General features: G+C 34.1%; 2 protein-coding genes across 2 annotated transcripts; both read left to right on the forward strand.

Moving 5' to 3' along the window:
• The first annotated feature begins 1,199 nt into the window (after nucleotides 1-1,199).
• Nucleotides 1,200-3,464, forward strand: LOC111009204 (O-Glycosyl hydrolases family 17 protein). Its single transcript, XM_088126177.1, has 4 exons — nucleotides 1,200-1,411; nucleotides 1,506-2,485; nucleotides 2,582-2,906; nucleotides 3,146-3,464. The coding sequence occupies exons 1-4, from the start codon at nucleotides 1,318-1,320 to the stop codon at nucleotides 3,166-3,168; spliced, it is 1,422 nt and encodes a 473-aa protein (XP_087982303.1). The 5' UTR covers nucleotides 1,200-1,317; the 3' UTR covers nucleotides 3,169-3,464.
• Nucleotides 3,465-9,810: 6,346 nt separating this feature from the next.
• Nucleotides 9,811-15,194, forward strand: APO3 (APO RNA-binding protein (DUF794); the record flags this gene model as incomplete). Its single annotated transcript, XM_088125663.1, has 4 exons — nucleotides 9,811-9,970; nucleotides 10,280-10,373; nucleotides 12,807-13,172; nucleotides 13,798-15,194. Coding segments are annotated over 4 exons (1,506 nt in total), but the record flags the coding sequence as incomplete, so codon positions are not given.
• Nucleotides 15,195-20,468: the final 5,274 nt, after the last annotated feature.

Below are 20,468 nucleotides of genomic sequence, written 5' to 3' on the forward strand. Positions count from 1 at the left end.
TATTTAAGGTGCATTTAGTAAACAAGATTGTAATTGTGTTTTCAATTAGTTTGCAAGCAAATTTAGAAATTGAATCTCAATTTAAAAATTATTCAAAATATGCTTATTAATATACTTATAAAGTAATTGGAGTTACCAACTAAAAATTCAATTGAATTTAAAATACTATTAATTAATTTATTAACATCTTTGTTATAAATTTTTATATAATTATTATTTTACACTATTATATAATTTAGAATATATTATCTTTTACTTATTATAATTTTAACAGTACTTTAAGATATCAAATTTATAATTGAACATAAAAATTTTTTTACAAAATTTCCACTAGTTGATTGCATAATCTAAAAACAATTTTCGAAAACAAATATACAAATCGATGAATCCAGATTCTGCATGCCCTTAATTATTTTTCCTGGAATTCGAATGGATAGATCTATTGCATTTTTAAATTCACTTTAAATATTATTTTCTTTAATTTTTCTTCCACGATTTAACCGTTGATAGGAAAATAATTCTTCCATCTTCCTCTAAAAAAAACTTCATCTTCATGCATTTACTTCATAAAATTAAAAACACGTAATTACAGAATAGATAAAAATCAGCCTACTTAATGATAATTTTTTTTAAATATCAATGAAAATAATATTTTTTTAAGTAAAAGATAATTACAAATAACCCCATTATAGGGTTTGAATTGCTTGCCAACATAACTTTAAAATTATGCATCTCCACTAGCCACTATAATTTATTAAACCCATCGTCACCATACATTTGAACAATGGATTAATTAATTAATCCACTTGTTAGGTTCCTTCTCCACAATGACAAGAAAAGACAATCCCCTTTGCTTGGAGAAAAAGGCAAGATCCATTTTGGGAAATATTCTGTACAATAGCCTCACATATCAACCAATTAGTGAATTTCTAAGACTTAGTGTTCGAACTTACGACCTCTCTAAAGAACATAAATGACTAAATGAATACTAAATTGTTTAGAATTAAAGAATCACCTAGAACCAAAATGCTACAAGGTAGGTTACTAGAAGTGTGCTTCAACCTTCATCTAATAAATATATATATACATTTATCTATTTATTTATTTATTTTATGAAAAAGAAATAACACAGAACAAATTCAAAGGCAAAAAGGGGGGGGGGAAAGACAAAAAAAGGTCTCTGAGAAGAACAAGCTTGAGCTGCATTACCAAGAACATACCCTCTCCCAATCCCAAAGCAAAGCATCTCAATGTTACTTCTTCAGCAATGGCCAATCCAATCCCACCCCAATTCACTCTTCTCAATCTCACTCTCCCATGGCTTCCCCTTTACCTCCCTCACGCCTTCTTGCTCTCACTTCAACTGCTGCCACTTTGCTTCTTCTTCTCCCCACTCTCATCCAAATCAAAGGTAATTATATATAAATGGCAGACAATTAAAAATATATATATATATGTGCATACTTCAATTATCGTGGTTGGTTTTTTACATTACCTCTGTTCAGGAGCGAAAGGAGGATCCATCGGAGTCAACTACGGCACGGTGGCCGACAATCTTCCTCCGCCGTCTAAGGTTGCACAATTCCTCTCCGATTCCACCATCATCAACCGCGTAAGACTCTTCGATGCCAATCCCGAAATCTTACGAGCGTTCGCTCACACCGGCATCTCATTAACCATCACCGTCCCCAACGATCAGATCCCTCGCTTGGCTAAACCTAATTTTGCAGAAGATTGGATCAAATTCAATGTCCAGCCCTACGTCCCTGCCACGGACATCATCCGCGTTCTAGTCGGAAACGAAGTCTTAGCCACCGCCAACAAATTGCTCATCGCCAACCTCGTCCCGGCGATGCAGAATCTCCACACAGCCCTCGCCGGAGCCTCCTTGGATCGCCGGATTCAAGTCTCGACGCCGCATTCTCTCGGAATCCTCTCCAACTCAAGCCCGCCGTCCACCGGAAGGTTCCGGCAAGGCTACGACACGCACGTTCTGAAGCCGATGCTCAACTTCCTGAGAGAAACAAATTCGGCGTTCATGGTGAATCCATACCCGTTCTTCGGCTCCTCCCCAGAAACCCTAGACTATGCGCTCTTCCGGCCAAATCCCGGCGTTTCCGATCCAGATTCTGGGCTTTTATATACCAACATGTTGGACGCTCAATTGGACGCTGTTTTTTCCGCCATGAAGAGTCTGGGCTTTGCGGATGTGGACATTGTAATTGCTGAAACGGGCTGGCCCTCCAAGGGCGACCCGGCCCAAGTCGGAATCGGCCCAAAAGAAGCCGCCGACTTCAACGGGAATCTCATGCGGCATGTCGTATCCGGCGTGGGCACGCCGCTGATGCCGAACCGGACCTTCGAGACTTACATTTTCGCTCTCTTCAACGAGGATCTGAAGCCCGGCCCAATATGTGAGAGAAACTTTGGGCTCTTTGAACCGGACTTGAGCCCGGTTTATGAGATTGGGATTCTCCGGCCCACGGTAGCTGCCACAGCCCGAACCCATCCTAAAACGTTTTTCATAATCATGATCGTTACATGTTGGTTGATTGGTTTGTTGTCGACTTGGATCTAACAGGCTCAGTCGTCTATTCCAAGAGCCCACCACGGCCCAGTTGAAGCCCCAGTACTGCCACCAAAAAGTCCAAGCCCAGTGACTGGAGGCAAAAAGTGGTGCTTGCCCAAGACTGGGGCCGACTCCGAGGCCTTGCAGAGAAACATTGACTATGTCTGTGGGATGGGCTTGGATTGTGGGCCGATCCAAGAAAATGGGCCATGTTTTGCTCCCAACACGGTCCGAGCTCATGCTGCTTACGTCATGAACGCGTACTTCCAAGCGACGGACGGAAACGATTACGATTGTGATTTTGATCAAACGGGAGCCCTAACCACCATGGATCCGAGTAAGTCGTTAATTTCTAATTTATACGATCAACATTTCATGTAAATATTAAATGGATAAAATTAATGGCAATAACTTAAATTCATTTACATAATTATAATTTTTTAAGTATAAAGATTAAATAGATGAACTATACATTTCTTTTAAAATTTACCTACTTTCTTCGGTTATTTCATTCTAAAATAAAATTGGGATGAATTGTAATTAATTAGAAGTGCTTAATTTGGTTTTATTTTTCAGGTTATGGGAAGTGCAAATATTGACAGAATGGAACATGGAAGAGGCCAATTACCTTTTATTATTACTCTTTTATTTGTTTGTTTTTTTTTTGTGTTATTTAATTTTTGTTTTTTTCTGTAGTTTCTTTAGTACAACATGTGGGGGTGGGGATTCGAACTTATGATCTTTTGGTCAGTATCTTAATCACTTGAACTATGCTTTTGACTTTTCTATGTTATTTAGCTGAAGAGTGTATGGGTAGAGAAGGAAAGATGGCCGGTTGAGTTCAACAAGGCCATTACGTATTTATAAATTGGAGGCATTTGCATTAATAGAATAATCTATATCTTTAGTACATGTAAAAGTCATTAGAAATTTTATGTGTCATTTTTGTCTTCTGATTATGATATTTTCAATATAAATTGGGAGGTAAAATTATGCAACTATTGTATTTCCTATAATTTTGAATAAATGCTTATTAGGAAACAAATCATTTCCATCCTCTGAATAAAAGGTTTAATTTATGGATTTTTTTTTATGAAAAACAATTAATGAGTTGTTTCATATTCCTAACACTTTGCGGTTTGACTATTCTATAACATGTATTAAAGAGGAGTTGTGCCAGTTTTGCCCTTAATGTTGTAGTCATTTTTCAATCCTATCACAACGGGGTAAACGTTTTTTCTTTCTTTTTACACAAAAAGAAAAATGAAAACAAGATTCTTCTTCCCCTCTCAATACTTCGACAATAAACAATCATCAATTAGAAATCAAAATAAAGTGTTCTTTTTCTTTTATGCATCATTACTTTTAAGAATGAAAGATGGTGAAAATTTAAAGATATGTGTTAAGTGGTTTATATTTACACTAGTCACATGGAATAGAGAAAGTGCCAGGTGGACCAGGTTGCCCAAAAAAGCCATCTCAAATAGGTCCGACGTGTCTTACTTAGTTGGAAGATGTTTGAGAGTTACCTCCCAACAGCACAACCTTTGTCTAGGTCCGAACTCAGGCACCTGACACGTCCAACCTTTAGATCGACACGTATAACTGTCAGTCGGATGACCTATCGGATGGCCTATCGGACCCAAATAGAGAGCCTCACTCCTACATCAGGTATCGAGTTCTATCTCGAACTCCCTATTAAGACAGAGGACCCAAATAGAGAGCCTCACTCCTACATCAGGTACCGAATTCTATCTCGAACTCCCTATTAAGGCAGAGTTTAAACTAACTTGAGCGTCATAGTATTTGCCTCTCTTGTGTACGTCATTCCTTGACTGGACGTTGTAACTATTCCACCTGTCATACCTTTACCAAGTTTGACCTAATCTAGTTTACTGCATAAACACCCTGAATTTTACTTATTAAAAATTTTCATATCAATGGATGATGAGATTTACTGCAGCGTCAAGTTTTGTGCAAGGAACAACAAGAGAGAATAATGTTGTAAATATGAACAGAAAAAAAAGTTAAAATATATTAAAAATTTTAATTATTTAGTTAACTTTTTATTACTTTTAAAATAAAACTATGAAATTTGACCTGCCTCATATTTCTTACTAGTTATAGAAACATGATACAATAAACATGATACAGAAGTTATATAGACAATTTAGCAAATTTATCCTAACTGTAGACATGCTATTAATTTGCTTGAATCAAATTAAATACTAGAATTTATTAATATTGACAAGTTTTGCCATATTTTAACTATCATAAATCATTAATTTATATTATCAAGTAGCTATAATTTTAGGATCAATGTCTGCATTTCTGATCAATATTGTATCAACTTACCAATGCAAGTATAATAAACTTAGATTGTGAACTAAAAAATATCATATTAAGTCAACCGTTCTATTGTACTATATTCACAAATTAATTAAAATATCCATTTTTGATTTCCCTTGTTTATAAGGGTAAAAAGAAGATAAATGTGTTCTGTTTTTTAACGTTTTAAACTTAGAAACCGTGATTTAAGCTTGGTTTAGTGTCCAAATCCTTTCACTTTAAGTTATCTTAGGTTATACATGCACATCGCACGTTTTTACATCATTTAGAGTTGATTTCTAACAAAAATTACAATTTTGTGCAGAAAAATTCCGAGCTAGGTGCCTGGCGCCTTCCCCAATCCTGAGATTGCCCTTAATGTAAAATGCACGTTTTGGTGTGATTTGAAGTCTTCCCAAGCTCCACCACATGTCTTCCATGCATTAAAGGTTGTCAATTCAACAACTAACCAACCAAAAGGTGTTTGAAATGGATGATTCCCCACAAAGCTCTCAACCTCCTAACCACTTTGAAGTCCCTATAAATTCAGTCGCTCATTCTCTTCATTAATCATCCTGAGTGATCATTTTAGCTTTAGACATTCCTTCTCAGCTCATTTACGTTTTCTCTTTTAGTCTTTGAGTTGTTATTGTTTTAAACCTTGCTTATTTCTAGTTCACCCTTTATTTCAAGCTTGTTAGTCTTGAATTGTAAGCTTTAATCTTGTTTAATTAAAATTCCAACAAGTTCTTTGTTATTCATCTCTCTCGTTCTCATTACAAAGTTGTAATCACTCAACCTTGAGGAATTGACCGAGTACTGCTCCCAAATCTTAAAAGAGAATGAGTTAGGGTCATTCGGGTTACAACTTCACTATTTCTAGCTTGTCTTAATTCCTACTCATCTTTTAATCATGTCTTTTACTTCCATTAACGTTCAATTCTATTTTTCCTTTATTAGCCTGAGCTAAATTTATTTTTCTCAAGCCCGGTTATGGATAGTTAGTTAAAGTTTTTAAAATCCAACAAGGCAAAAGACGTTTTTTCTCCCATTTTATCACTTAAAGTTGTTTTCATAAGTTGAAACTTGATTTGGCCAATTAATGTTTTAACCAAGCATCAATACTGGAAGGGTTGATACGCTTTCACAACTTTACTGATTTAACTTTAGAGAGAAATACTTTAGACATAAAGATTTCGTTCGGGTAACCTAGACATAGGACCTCAACCTAAGCTTATGGTTGGTTTTTGCTAAATGAAGTTCTTTTTTCTAATAGACATATTAGGAATGGACTTAAACCTTCAAAATCACTTAGACATAAGAAGATGACGAAGTAAAACCGAAGAAAATTTATGAGAGGCGCCTGACGCCTAGTTGGAAAAAGTTTGCGTATTCTTAACTAATTTGAAGTAGCTGGGCTGAGTTTATTGCATTGAGTTTTTAAATATCAAAACCAACATTATCCTTATTATTTGTCACCCCAAATTCAATTACAAAGTCACCGATCATTAACATTTCCTATAAAAAGACTTCATTTGTCCCTGAGGATCGATACTCGGAATACTTGTTCCGTTTTACTTGTGACGGGTGTACACTTGCGCTCTCATTTATTTTGAATCCAAAATCCCAAACAATTTTCATTTCTAACCATTATGATTTAATATTTTATTAACTTCGATTCAATGTATGTAATAGCGTAGTCTCAAAACTATCGTCAAAATTGATGAGTATAGCCGTAATAGATGATATGAATGGAACCATTTATCATTTTTGTTGATGCTGAATTCGGTCTCTTGGATTCTCGCCAAACTAGCACCAAACTTGATGATCATGGGACCGGTTATCTGCAAAATCGAGCAGCACTAAACCGGTGTGACTTCTGTCACACGGGCTCCGATACGTAAGTTATGAGCGGAGGAATAAGGTTGCCAAGTATTAAGGTAGGGATGTTAGGTATACCTCTAAGATTAGCATGCTGCTTTATTCCCCTTTGAAATCCCTTATACTGGGCTATCATAGCCCATCGTTGATGGAGTTGTTGGATCATGGGGGTTTACAGAGTAGGCCACCTCAACTAACAGGAGAGGCGGGAAGAGAGATTAGCCATTTGGCCGAGCCCTGGTCGGACCATGTGGCTTGGCCCTTATTTGGCCTTTGCTCGGTCGCTTGGCTTGTTGGGCCTCTTCGGTTCACCTAAGCCCACTTCTTCTCATCTGTCCAAATCTCATCTCATAACAATTTTATTTCTTCTTTTTTTTCCTTAAGATATAAAGTTGTCATTAATTTTAATTCAATCTATATGATAGAGTTCTATTTTAGTCCTCAAATTTTAATAAGTCTAAGATCTAGTCATTCATGAGTTTTTCATCCACAAAGACACTATTGTCTATTTTATTGCCTATTACCAACACAACCCATGGTCCATAGAAAAATGTAGTTTTTCGACTTAAATAGCACATGATTTATAAGATGAAAAATGCCCTCTTTATGTTAAATTGTTGTCCTATATTTGAATTATCTATATCTATATCTATATCTATACTATATCTAAATGAGGCTATGGAGGAGAATCTTTGCCTCCCCATTTTGCCCCCAACTTTTGAATATATACCTATTTTGCCCTTCAAATTTCTACGAGAGACACGACTGTTCGAGTTAAAGTGTCTATTGAGATAACAAATCCAAAAAGTTGTGATCATTCGATGAAACAAGGAGTTTAATCCAAAAGAGTTGTAACTGTTCGAGTGAAAATGTGTGTTGAGAGAAGTTAATCCAATGAAAGTTACAATTATTTGATGAAGTGATGCATCTATCCACATATAGGTGTCATAGCAAATAATCTATAAAATGAAAGATTATGTCTTTTTCTTTTATGACCTAAGACTCATTTCCAAAATATTAATGCAGATTTTTCTTATCTTCATGAGTTAAAATTGAACCATGTCAAAAGAATATTTGAGATTCCAGAAACATATTTAATCGATTAAGAGGTAGAGTAACAAAATCATGTATTCGTATTATCCTCAACTTTTATTTCTTTTAGATTATTTTAATATTTTATGTGGATTACTTTTAAGTTATATATTCATGATACCTTCGTGTTTTAATATTTAGTTAATGTTATTTTCAAGTTTGATTTAATATTTAGTTAAGGTTCTTTTCACGTTTTAAAATATATTCATGTTATATTTTAGTATTAGTTTTCTTATTTATCTTAATATGACTTTTTGATTGTTGTTGTTCTTATTTTATTTTTCTTGGTCATGTGATTCTTTATTCCACATTTTTTCAATGATTTCATGGCATACATAGTATTCAGTTTCTCTCTCAAATATCAATTCTTTAATTTTGGTTCATTCTTCCTTATTACATAATATACAGAAGATAAAAGAATGAGTAAATAATTTAAGAAAACACACAAAAAGATTATTGTTGTTTTCTTAAAAAAGAAAAATTGACAACGAATAATATATTTTATTTGAAACAAAATATTAGTACCATTTAAAAGTTCCATTGAGTTGTTATTCTATACGTTAAATTGGTAGAAATATTATATTAAATATATTTTATTTGAAACAAAATATTAGTGCATTTAAAAGTTTTGTTAAATTGTTATTCTATATGTTCAATTGTTAGAAATATTATATTAAAATGTTTATAACAACGTGCAATGCACGTGATATTAACTAGTTATAATAAGTAGGGATATGCATTAATCAATATTCATGTTCACAAGTCAACATGAGCTTAGCTCAACGGTAATTGACATCTGTATCTAACCAAGAGGCCATGAGTTCAAATCTTTCACCCTCAGTTTTTGTACTAAAAAATACTCGAGTTCACCCTCCATCATTGTTTGCTTCGAGTTGGCTCGAGTTTTAACCCGGTTTTTCTACTTCAAACTTAAGTTTTTTCATTATATCAGTTTAAAAAGAAGACAAAAAAGGCAAAGAGAACCCAAGCAGAGGTGTCGGTCTGAAACTTACCTAGTTAAAAAACGGGCGGCGACGACGGGGTGGCGGGAAGACAACGGATACAGCGGGAGGTGGGGTGGGAGAAGATGGTGCGGTGGCGGCGGGGGGAGGAAGGAGCTTCAAGTTCAAGCTTGGATGATGGATAAAAATGGAGGAGAGAGTTTGGTTGGGTAAATGGAAGAGATGAAGAGATTAGAAACTAGAAAGTAAGAAATGAAACCCTAAATGGAAATGGATGGTTGAGATTGAACCTAAAAAATAAGGTTTTGATTAATAATTATTATATATATGTAATATTACTAATTAATATATATATATATATATATATATATATATATATATCGGGTTGAGATTTTTCCAATCTAACCCAACCCAACCCGACCCGGGTTGGGTTGGTTGAGTTCGTCGGATTGTCGGGTTTTTTGAACACCTCTAATATCAGTGACAATTTTGTACTTTCACATTCCATATCAGAAAAAGTTCTTTTAGGTCATTTAAGCATATTTTCAAGTGTTACGTTATTTGAGCAAAATAAAAAACTTTTTAGGTCAAACTTGTCATTTTTCCTTCATCTTCCTTGAAAAGAAACTATTTAGTTTTCTAAACATAAATGTCACTTGATGTCAACGTTCCGTTAGTGACAAGTTAACTTTCTATTAGTGTCATTAACGAAGTTTGACTCAAAAGATTTTTAAATCATTTTGTAACAGTTCTTTTAAATCTTAGGAATCAAATAAAAATTTAGTCTTTGGATCTTACTTTTTAAAACTTACTAAACTGTTACTTTTTAATCTCTAACGGTTAATTTTTAAAATTCAAGAAGCAAATAAAAAAGGTCTCAAACTCGAAAACCAAAAGCTTATTTTATCCTTGTAAATAGTATAATACAATATAACTGAGAATTCATCTTTTTCAAAAAGAAAATAATAATAATAATAATCAGGGAATCGTCGTACGATTGCTTTGCCCCCAGCCCTAGTTTTGCATTCGTGCCGCCGCCGCCGGTTGCCGTCGACTCACCGCCGCCGTGCCGTCTCGTCCCCGCCGTCGTCCGTCGCCTTCGACCGGTCGCCGCTCATTGCAGTGCCTTATCTCGCAGGTATCTGATTTGCCGTCATCCCCTTTTCTTCTCGCTAATTGTCCCTTCCGCAACTTACTCTCTCAGGTATGCAAGATCAACTTTAAAATCCTCCTTATCGAAGTCGATTGAGATTTTTCGAGTATCTTTTAATTGTTTGTTCTTCTGCATTTTCTTTGATCACGCACTGGTTGGTAAATTTCAATTTCGTATGGATCTCTGAATCTATGTGGTCGAGATTGACGCCAAGGATCGTGCAAATGTCCATTCCTTCTTCATAATGTTTAAACAGCAGGTGTTTATTGAATTATCTGCTTGTTAATTGTGTAGACCTTACTATTGACTGTAATGTTTTCCCTGCATCGGTATCGATAAGCTCAACTATTCATTTACCCGCACCACTCCGTTCGACTTTTAGTTTCAGGTAATGTTGGGAGTATCTATTCATTAGCTCAAATTTTATGCAATAATTATTCTAAATTATTTAAAGTAGTATAACACTGCACCATTCCATTGCATAAAATTCAAAGGTTGCAATCCGTCCATGTATATATCTTACACGAAAAGACATAGATCATACAAACTCATCTCTGTGACTAACGGTTAGAATAGTAAAAGAGGAAGAAGATCACCAAAGAAGGAAGTTAGTAAGAATACAAAAGTGGACCAACAAGAGAGAATAAAGAGAATAATGTAGTAGTGGTAGTTTTCAGATAAGGAAGATAATTGAGTGCTGATAGCCGCTTGGTTTACTCTAATTACTGCTGTAATTTTGGAGTATTGAGATGATGAAGTGAAGGAGAAAAATTCTACTTGAGTCCCTTTGTCATAAAGAGAAGCTGATATGCAAAGGTAATGCAAAAATTTACACCTTCAGGGGATGTGTATGGTAGAATTATTAGCTTCATTTGTGACTGCTTCATTTAATTGATGTTGTATGTGTCCACCCACTTCGACTCCCTAAATGACATATGTAGCCTGTAACCATCATTATTTGCAGTTTTGAATGACAAATAGGAGTTGCTTGTGTTTCTAATTACAAAAATTAGAGCAATTTCAATATTTTCCATTTGTAAAGGACTTTGTTGTATAATATTTCTGTCACTATTTGAAATGAATCCTTATTCTTGAGATTCCTCCACTGGACTTGTAATAAATTTTATTTTTTACCTTTGATTACAAATTCCAGTAGGTGCCTCAACATCAAGTCCCTTTGCTATAGCAAATTTATCAAAGATTTCTCTTGCTTCTAAGGGATTCTTCCAGTCCTGTAAATTCTTTTACTTCCAAAGGATAGAAGTGGCTAGTGTACCGAGTGTTTTTTATATAATGGAAGCAAGTTTCATAAAAAAAATAACATGCCTAGAGATATATACTCTATTTATGTTAGGTCCGATCAAGTAAAAGAGAACTACGTAGTAGTCCTCGACCAGGTACTTTTCTTGCATCAAAAGAGCCCAAAATGGCGAGAACAACCTAATGGCGGAGGGTAGAGAGAACCCTCCCCAAAGAGAACTATACAATCGCATTCTTTCCAATCCTGTGAAATCAGAAAAAGACTGTAGTTTCCAAAAGCCTTCTTGTGGATTGTGGCCCACCAAGAAGCTGTATGTTTTGTATTCACACAAAAAGAATCTAAAGGGACAGATTTGTCCTCAAAAAGTCTACTATTTGTCTCTTTCCAAAGATGCCAAAGGAGAGCCCTCGCTGCACATTGCCATAGGATCGCAGCTTCGCCTTTGAGCGTCACCCCACCAAATCCTTCCGCTACGAAGTCATCTATATGTTTAGGAAGACAGAAGGAGAAATCCAAAAGCGAAGCCATATAGTTCCAAGCTCGAGTGACAAAAAAACAGTGGATGAAAATATGATCCACCGAATCTGAATTTCTTAGGCAGAGACCACAAACCGAAGGGGAGAGCATCCAATGGGGGAGCTTTCTTTGTATTCTCTCGCCTGTGTTTGTGCTCCTATAAAAGAGAGTCCATAGGAAAAATTTCACCTTTTTTGGAACCCTAAAATTCCATATCATAGAAGCTGTGGTCGTGTTCAATTTAGGGGAGGGAGCCGTCAAAGCTATAAAAGCTGATTTCGCTGTAAAACAACCTTTACTATCAGCCTTCCACCATAAACGATCCCTGCCTTGGCCCGGAACCATACCTCCTAATTTGTCAGTGAAAGAAGCCCATCTATCGATCTCCCTATCAAAAAGACTCCTCAAAAAGATTCCTTCTCAACCCGATATCCCAAGTTGAAGACTCGGTAACCCAGCAAGCTGCCACAGAATGGTTCTTTTTAGTGGAAAGGCTGTACAAATCAGGGAACAAAGAAGAAAGGGGAGAAGGAACAATCCATCTATCCTCCCAAAATCTCACTGAGTCCCCCCTTGAAACTTTAAAAAAAGTGAGCTTTGTGAAGGCCTCTAGGTTGTTCTGTATATCTATCCAAGGTCTATTTTCTTGCATCTCGGTTTATTAAGTACCAAAATCTTATCGTTTATTTGTTGTTTTTTTCCAGTAACACAATCGAGTAGTGGAATTCCATAGTGAAGGTTTTAGTGGGTGGTTGGTAACTAGATTTTCTAGTTTATTTTCTTGATGGATGGAATTAGACAATGTGGAGATTTAACACCATAAGCTAGATATGTTTTATTGTGACCTGACTGGTGAAGGTTGAGTTAACCTTCAAAAAAAGATTTATTGAAAGTTTATCTCATATTTTTTTAAAGGTGGTGACTTTCAAAAATATTTAACTTTATTGCAGTGGACGTTGTTGTTCTGATCTCAACTTTTGTTCAAAAGTATCTAATGCGACGAAGAAGCTTATTTCTACTTGTCCGGCAAATTTGTGACCTCAGGAGTGGATGTAGTCATCAGAATCTCTGTCGGCATATATCATCTCACAATTCTTCCACCTTCACCCAGACGGCACAGAAACTAGAACATGACGCTCACGATCCTCTCTATGTAGATATACCCAAACCCCGTACGAGGAAGTCCGAAAGAAAACCCTATCCCACTCCCATGAACCTTTTGATTCTAAGGGCGAAAGAGGAGAGAAAAGCCAGAAAGGCCCAGCCTTGTAGGATGGTTGAACATCCCCCCGACAATGGATTGCTGCTGCCTGATCTTGTCCATGTAGCTCAAGCAGTCTACCTAGCTTGGAAATCGCTCCTCTTCGGCATGTCGAGGCTCGTGGAGGTCATTCCCGTTCAACGATGCAGGTGCCTGTTGTACCATTCTATATTATTTTCTGTTTCATTCATCTCCTCTAAATGTGACTCATCCTTCTGCTCCTTTGCTTTCCTTGAAAATTATAATCATATACGCAACCACTATTGCGGAGCTTTGATAAATACTAAATAGGAATTGGAAGATGCAGTTTCTATGAATGCAAACATAACTTTATTGATATGGAAAAGTTACATTGTGTATCAAAAACTCCAATAAAGAGATTACTTGAAAACATGGCAATTACAAAAATATCACTATTAGAATAACTAATAAATTTTCTCGATTTGACACAAGAAGAGGCTACTTGGAATTTAACTAATTCCACCAAATCCACTCAGCTAAGAAAGTAATTTGAGAGAATATTGTGAAAGTTACAAGGGAGAGAACTTGCCTCGAATGAAATGAGAGGTGCTATTAAGAAGTAGAAAGTAACATTTGAGTGATACGTGAGAGATTATTAACTTTAATGTATTTTTATCGAGTTTAGATCAAACTCTTCTGTAACTATTCTCCTTTCTTTGTTTCTACCAATTGGATAGTTGTTTAGGTTGACATATACACGTTGGCTGAATTAAGGATTTGATAGACTTACTTGCTGAAGCTTATTTCCCTCAGGTCCTGCTTTGAGGTTCATATTGGACATGAAGGTCATGAAATTCGAACTTGCAGTGGTGCGAATAGTGGGTTTCGAAGTGCTACTCACAACTGGAGGAAGGGAGGTGTTCAAGATGTGGTTTTTTTCCCTAAGTGTTACCATCTTTATGATCGTGTAGGGAAACCAAGAGTTGGGCATGATGAGAGGCATGGTGTACCAAGGATACCTGCCATATTGGAGCTATGCATCCAAGCTGGTGTCGATCTTGAAAAGTACCCTTCCAAAAGACGAACAAAACCTGTATATAGTATCGAAGGGAGAATTGTAGATTTTGAGTTGGTGAAGGAAAAGAACGAGGTTGAGACAGGCCATTTTGATTTCACCAATAGTGATAATTTTGGAAAATCTGATTGTGGGATAGATCTTGAAGAAACCAGTACACGCTCATTCTCATGGAATATTACGGATCAGCCAAACGAAGAAGAGGCCGAGTTGAGAAAATTGAGCATTAAAACACTGGACTGGTGGCTTGAAATGGTGTCCGGAGCAAAGAAAATAATGGAAAAGTACAGGGTGCAAACATGTGGATACTGTCCTGAGGTGCAGGTTGGTCCTAGGGGGCATAAGGTAAGAATGTGTCGAGGTTCAAAGCATCAGTCTCGCAATGGGTTGCATGCATGGCAGGAGGCAACGATAGACGATCTTGTGGGCGCCAATCATGTATGGCATGTGAGAGATCTGGAAGGGCCTCCTCTGGATAACAAGTTGAAGAGATTTTACGGTCAGGTTCCAGCGGTCGTTGAACTATGCGTGCAAGCAGGTGCACCTATTCCAGATCAGTATAGGAGCATGATGAGGCTAGATGTTGTTCCTCCAGACCGTGACGAAGTGGATCTCGTTGCTTGACATTGCTCTTAATACTCAAATGGAGAATCTGTTAAGCGCCTCACATTCAGATAGAGGAATCACCATAATATAGAGATCCGATTCTCCAGAACAGTGCAATGACTTCTTGTGGATATGGGACAAATGGGACATGGGATGGTTTGGTTTGTAGCCTATCTCGGTTTCACTTGACGACTAAACGGCCTTCCAGGGACAGGTTATAGGTAGCAAATGAGAGAAATAATGCAACTTCATGGTCAGATGATAAGGTCTCTAATCTAATTCAGAAAGCCAAGGAAGCAAATTGTTTGATTTGTAGGAAGTCAGGAAGCGAGCATTGACATTTTCATGCCAGAATCGTTTTGGCCAATCTGTCATTCTAATTCAGTATACCATATTTGTAACTTAGTTCTTGCGATGTTGATGTCGATGTTGTAGACAATCGATGTTGGGACAACGCAATGTGTAATTTACATTTCAATTTTTGTGAATCAAATATGCTATTAAAATGAAATAAATTTTGTTGATTAAACGCATGGTATTTATCAATATTCATGGCTTGTATTAAGAGAAGTAGTTTATGTTTATTATAAACTTTTGTAAGGACCATTTTCTTTTCAATGTGGATCCTTAACATGCTCTCTCAAAATTATAGTTTTTGATTGGATGTTCGTTTGAGCCTTTTGAGCTCTAATATTATATCAATATTCATTGGGTTTCATCTCAAAACCAATTGACGATGAAATTACTAGTTCATTTTTATTATAAACTTTTGTTAGGTCTCTTATCTTTTGCGTTAACAGCTTCTATTTTGATTCAACTGGAAATGACAATTTCTATGTTTGAAGATACTAACCTCGAAGAAGACTAGGTGACTCTCTTTCTTTTTCTTGTTCATAGTCTGCGCTAGTATACTTATTGATATGGTGGAAATGTTCCTATGTCGTTATTACATATGAAGTATGTGTGTGGAACTTTTCCGCTTGAAATTAGTTTCAAATGGAAAACTATTTTCGTGCCCTTGAATTTTGTGAACGAAAACTAACTTTGACCGTTCAAGTCTGATGAGTTTTTTACTTAGTACAACATGTAGGAATGACGGATCAAACTCACAACCTCTTGATTGGCGATATATGTAAATTACCATTGAACTATATGTACGGGAATGAATTGTTTGCTAATTGCAAATTTCAACAATCAAACCTAAATGTCACCTGCCCTTTATTTCCCTTTGTTCTTTGAGATATTGGTCTTAATAGATACTTGGCCTCTGAAAATTTATTGCATGAACTGAGCATTAAATTTCATGAACTGTTGTTTGGAAGAATATTGTATTAATTGCTCATGCAGGGAGTTGGAATAATCATAATTGCTTTTCTAGTTTTTGCATTATTCCATGAGCTACAAAATTTTCACTTCCTCGACATTTTCTTGGTGTTTTTATTTTCTAGATTTTCTAAAGCTTTGTTATGGTTTGCTAAATTTTCAGCCTATGCAAATTGGGGAAATTTTGTTTGTATTTATACCCTGAGTAAATTATTTGAAATGAAGAGTTAACTCTTTTGAAATAAATTTGATTTCAAAACTACATTTTTGTTAAAATACTCTATGGTATGCCATTTCGTCTTCCTAGAAATATGTCCAAATTGTACCTATAATTTGGGAGGTGGATAAGATAAAATGGTACAAAAGTTTGAGAGTATTTAGCAAATTTATCCCAACTATACGTGCTATTGATTTGCTTGAATCAAATTAAAAACTATAATTATTAATATTAACTAGTTTGGCCATATTTTAACTATCATAAATCATTTAACTTATTACTATGCGAAAAATTACATACCATGAATAATTTCTCCTTCCACAGTTTAAAAATTGGTTGTTGACTTCGTTTTACGATTCCTGAGATCTCGCCTCTGAAACTCTACCAAACACTGCTCCCAAACCTCTGAAATCAGTGCACCAACACTATTCTGGCCGCTCCTATGATGTATGCGACAACACACATAGCCACTTTGATGTGCAATAACACATAAACAAAACGACTCTATTTATAGGAGGTCAAATATCCTAATCCTTATAGGAAAAACAATATTATAATCATTTTTTTCATGGGACATGTGTTTCCTGTTTTGGCTCCATTATCCCAACACATATTTTTTATGATTTTTTTTTTCTTGACAAAGATATTTCTTAGGATTATTGTATTAAGTTAACTTAGATGGTGTACTTAAAAAAGAATATCCTATTATTCAACCGTTCTATTGTACTATATTCATGAATTAAAATCTTCATTTTCATATCTAATTGGTTGTGATTTAATATGTTATTAACTTCGATTCAATGTGTATAACAGTGTAGTCTCAAAACTATCATCCACAACTTTGATGAGTCTACTCATAATAGAATTATTTATCATTTTATTTCTTCTTCTTCATTTGTTTTTTTAAAGATATAAGATCGTCATTACTTTTAATTTAATCTCTACAAATTACAGAGTTGTATTTGAGTATTTAAGTTTTAATAAGACCATGTTTATTTCAAGATAATGGAAATGAAGGAATGTGAATCAATTTTTTTAATTCTCTTTTATGGTGTTTACCAAATTGTTGGAATGAGAATTAAATGGTAGGACCTACAACTTTTTTTTTTATCCAGACAACAATCACATTCCTCCGTGTGCCTTCATCAATCTCATTCTTTATTCCGTGGATTTCACATATTTATTGGATTTACTTTTCTACTTTTACCCTTGTTCTCCCATGATTAATGAGACCCGTAACTTTTTATTTAATTGTTTTATACTTTTTTTTATTTCTTTTTCATTTATACTACTAATAATTTTCAGTAAGAATTTATATCACTTTTATTAGTTAATGTGATATTTTATAAAATATTTAATTTTTATTTAATTTTGTTATTATTAATTAATGTCAGATTTTCTAAAATATAATTCATTATTATTAATTATTATAATAATAAAATTTAATAACATTATTATTAAATATTATTATAGTAAAATTTATTAATATTTTATATCAAATGATGATGGTTCTAATAAAATAGTATTTTAGTGGATGTAATTTTATTTTAATTATTTATTAATATTAATATTAAATAAATTGTTTTGGTAAAAATATTTACTATCAATAATATAGTAATAAAATAAATTATTATTGTAATTGAAAAAATTAGCACTACAATATATATATTTGTTTGTGATTAGTTAGAAAGAAGACAGGGGTATACTAGTAATTGTCATATATCCGATTCCGATTTCAGACAGTTTTAGTAAACAAAATCAAACTAGTTCTGATTTTGATTCCAAAAAATTTCTCCTAAACAATGAAAGAAATAGCATTCTCATTCCCATTGATTTGATTTCTCTTGATTTTTCATTCTGATTAGTAATAGGTAAACATGTCTAATTTTAAAATATACTCATTCATGTAAAAGTAATTTGTAATTAACAAAGACACTGTTAATATTAGGTTCAAATAGTCATATTCTCATAAACTAGTACTTCATTTTTATAAATAATGAGCTGTTATGTTTTCTTTTTATAATAGTGAATATATATAGTCAGCACCTAAATATTGTTCATATTAAAATATGAAAAACATCTTCATTTTTTTTAAAGCTACAAGAAAAACCATATTCATAAATACACAATAATTAATGATAATAGAAATATGGACATATCACTTGTCGGATTCTAATAATGGTTTTCCCAAGAACAATGTTTGTCCCTCAATTGTCTCGTCAACTTACTAGAAACCTATTTTCAAATTCAAGAAATTAAGGGTATATTTGGTAACATTCTCAATTTTTTTTGTTTCTCGTTTCCAATTTTTAAAAAACAAATACATAAATGTTTGATAACTATTTTTGTATTTTGTTTTTCATTTTTACGAAACGTTTCTAAAAGTGTGTAGAAATTTTGGAAACAATAAGTTTATTGCTTTTGGTTCATGTTTCTAGTTTTTTCCAAAACACACATAAAATTATTTTTTTATTTATTTTTTTATAATTTTTAACCTGTAAAATGCACAATAAATATCAAATATTAAATATAATATTAATAAATATTTGGTTAAAAAATTATTTTCCATATAAAATTTTTACTTTTTTCATTTAAAATTTTAGATAATAAAAAAATTAGAAATAGTTACCAAATCTTCCTTTTTCAATTAAAAAAAAAAAAGAGAAAGAACACAAAAACAACAAACAATACCCAATGCAATTATGTTTTTAAAAGTAGATGAGAAACAAGAAAAAAGTTACCAAGCCCACTCTAAATATTACAACAAATATGATATGTGATGACCTATGTTATAGGTGATGAAAAACGACAGTGACGTGACGTGACGTGTGGATCAATAAAAATAGCTTACCAATATTTTTCTTTTCCAATAAAGAAGAAATAACACAAAAACAACAAACAATACCCAATGCAATTATGTTTTCTTGATTGAAAGAGAGAAAATGAGAAACAAAGAAAAAAGTTAACATGCGGACTCTAAATATGACAACAAATATAACATGTGATGATATATGTTAGGTTGGTGAAAAACGACGTGACACGTGGACCGGTAAAAAGAGCTTACCAATATTAACTAATATGTGAGGCCCTAAATCCATTTTTCGAAGAGCAATACCTCGGCCGTATAAATGATAGTTCGGCTACAAAGTATCTTAACAGTAAATTATAGCTCGTCAACGGATTACCTCGGTCTTAAATGATAGTTCGGCTCAAGAATACCTCGACCTTTATTTCTAGCTTGGATATGGAGTACCTCGGCCTTACCTTATAGCTAATGATGAACTATATACCAAAACTATTCAACCGTCTTTACAACAATGCTCCACAGATCACATGACAATTATAACTGTCTGGTAAGTGAGATCCATCAACTCCTACGTACATAGGTACACAATTCTAATTGCTTGTTACTTTCTCGAGTGTTGTAATGTCTACTCTACATTTGTGTGTTTCGTTGAGATACCTTTTCGCTGGATCCCCACCACCATTTAATTTGTACATCAACTGATTGCTCTCTTTTTCGTGGTCTGAAATTTCACCTCCCAAAAGAAGGCATGTCGTTTCTTTGGAAAAGAACCAGCAAAAGCCACAGTCGTATTCTTAATTTCTTACACAAACTTATCTTAAAAAAACCAAATGTTTTTGTTGCTTTTTGAGTGGTTTGTCTTATCCAAAAGGAAGCAGAATGGGCACAAATCATTTTCTTCTCTAGCTCCCTCAAAAAAAGGAAAAAAAAAAAAATCTCTCTCCTCCCATCTCAAATCTCTTCATCATTATTATAAGGTAAAGGTTTTAATTAATTGCAATTTGAATCACGTTAACTTACAAATAAGCACTTTTATATATATATATATATATATATATATATATATATATATATATATATAAAAGTTTAGTATATATTAAGTTGGTGGAGAGAGTGCATGCATGGTGGCTAAGATTGAACTACTTTGTAAATATTGTTGATGCAAGATTTTGGTTTGAATCACGTAATAAGTATAGAGACTCTAAACAATTGCTTGCATATACTATATATTATATTGGTGTGATTAAACATACTTCGAATTAAATGAGATAGAAGGTTCAATTGAATGTAGATATAATTAGGGGTGTTGTGTAAAGGCATATTTCACACTAGTTATTTATTTATAGAGGGAGTGACTTAAGGTTTAATTTCATGTTGTTTAAATTACTTATTTCATAATCTCTGCCACTCGTCACGGTGATTGTTCAAGGTTCTAAGAGACTTAACAACTACATGAT

The sequence above is a fragment of the Momordica charantia genome (assembly GCF_013281855.1).
Source record: "Momordica charantia cultivar OHB3-1 chromosome 6 unlocalized genomic scaffold, Mcharantia_2.0 BLBB01000006.1, whole genome shotgun sequence".
Classification (NCBI taxonomy): Eukaryota; Viridiplantae; Streptophyta; class Magnoliopsida; order Cucurbitales; family Cucurbitaceae; genus Momordica; species Momordica charantia.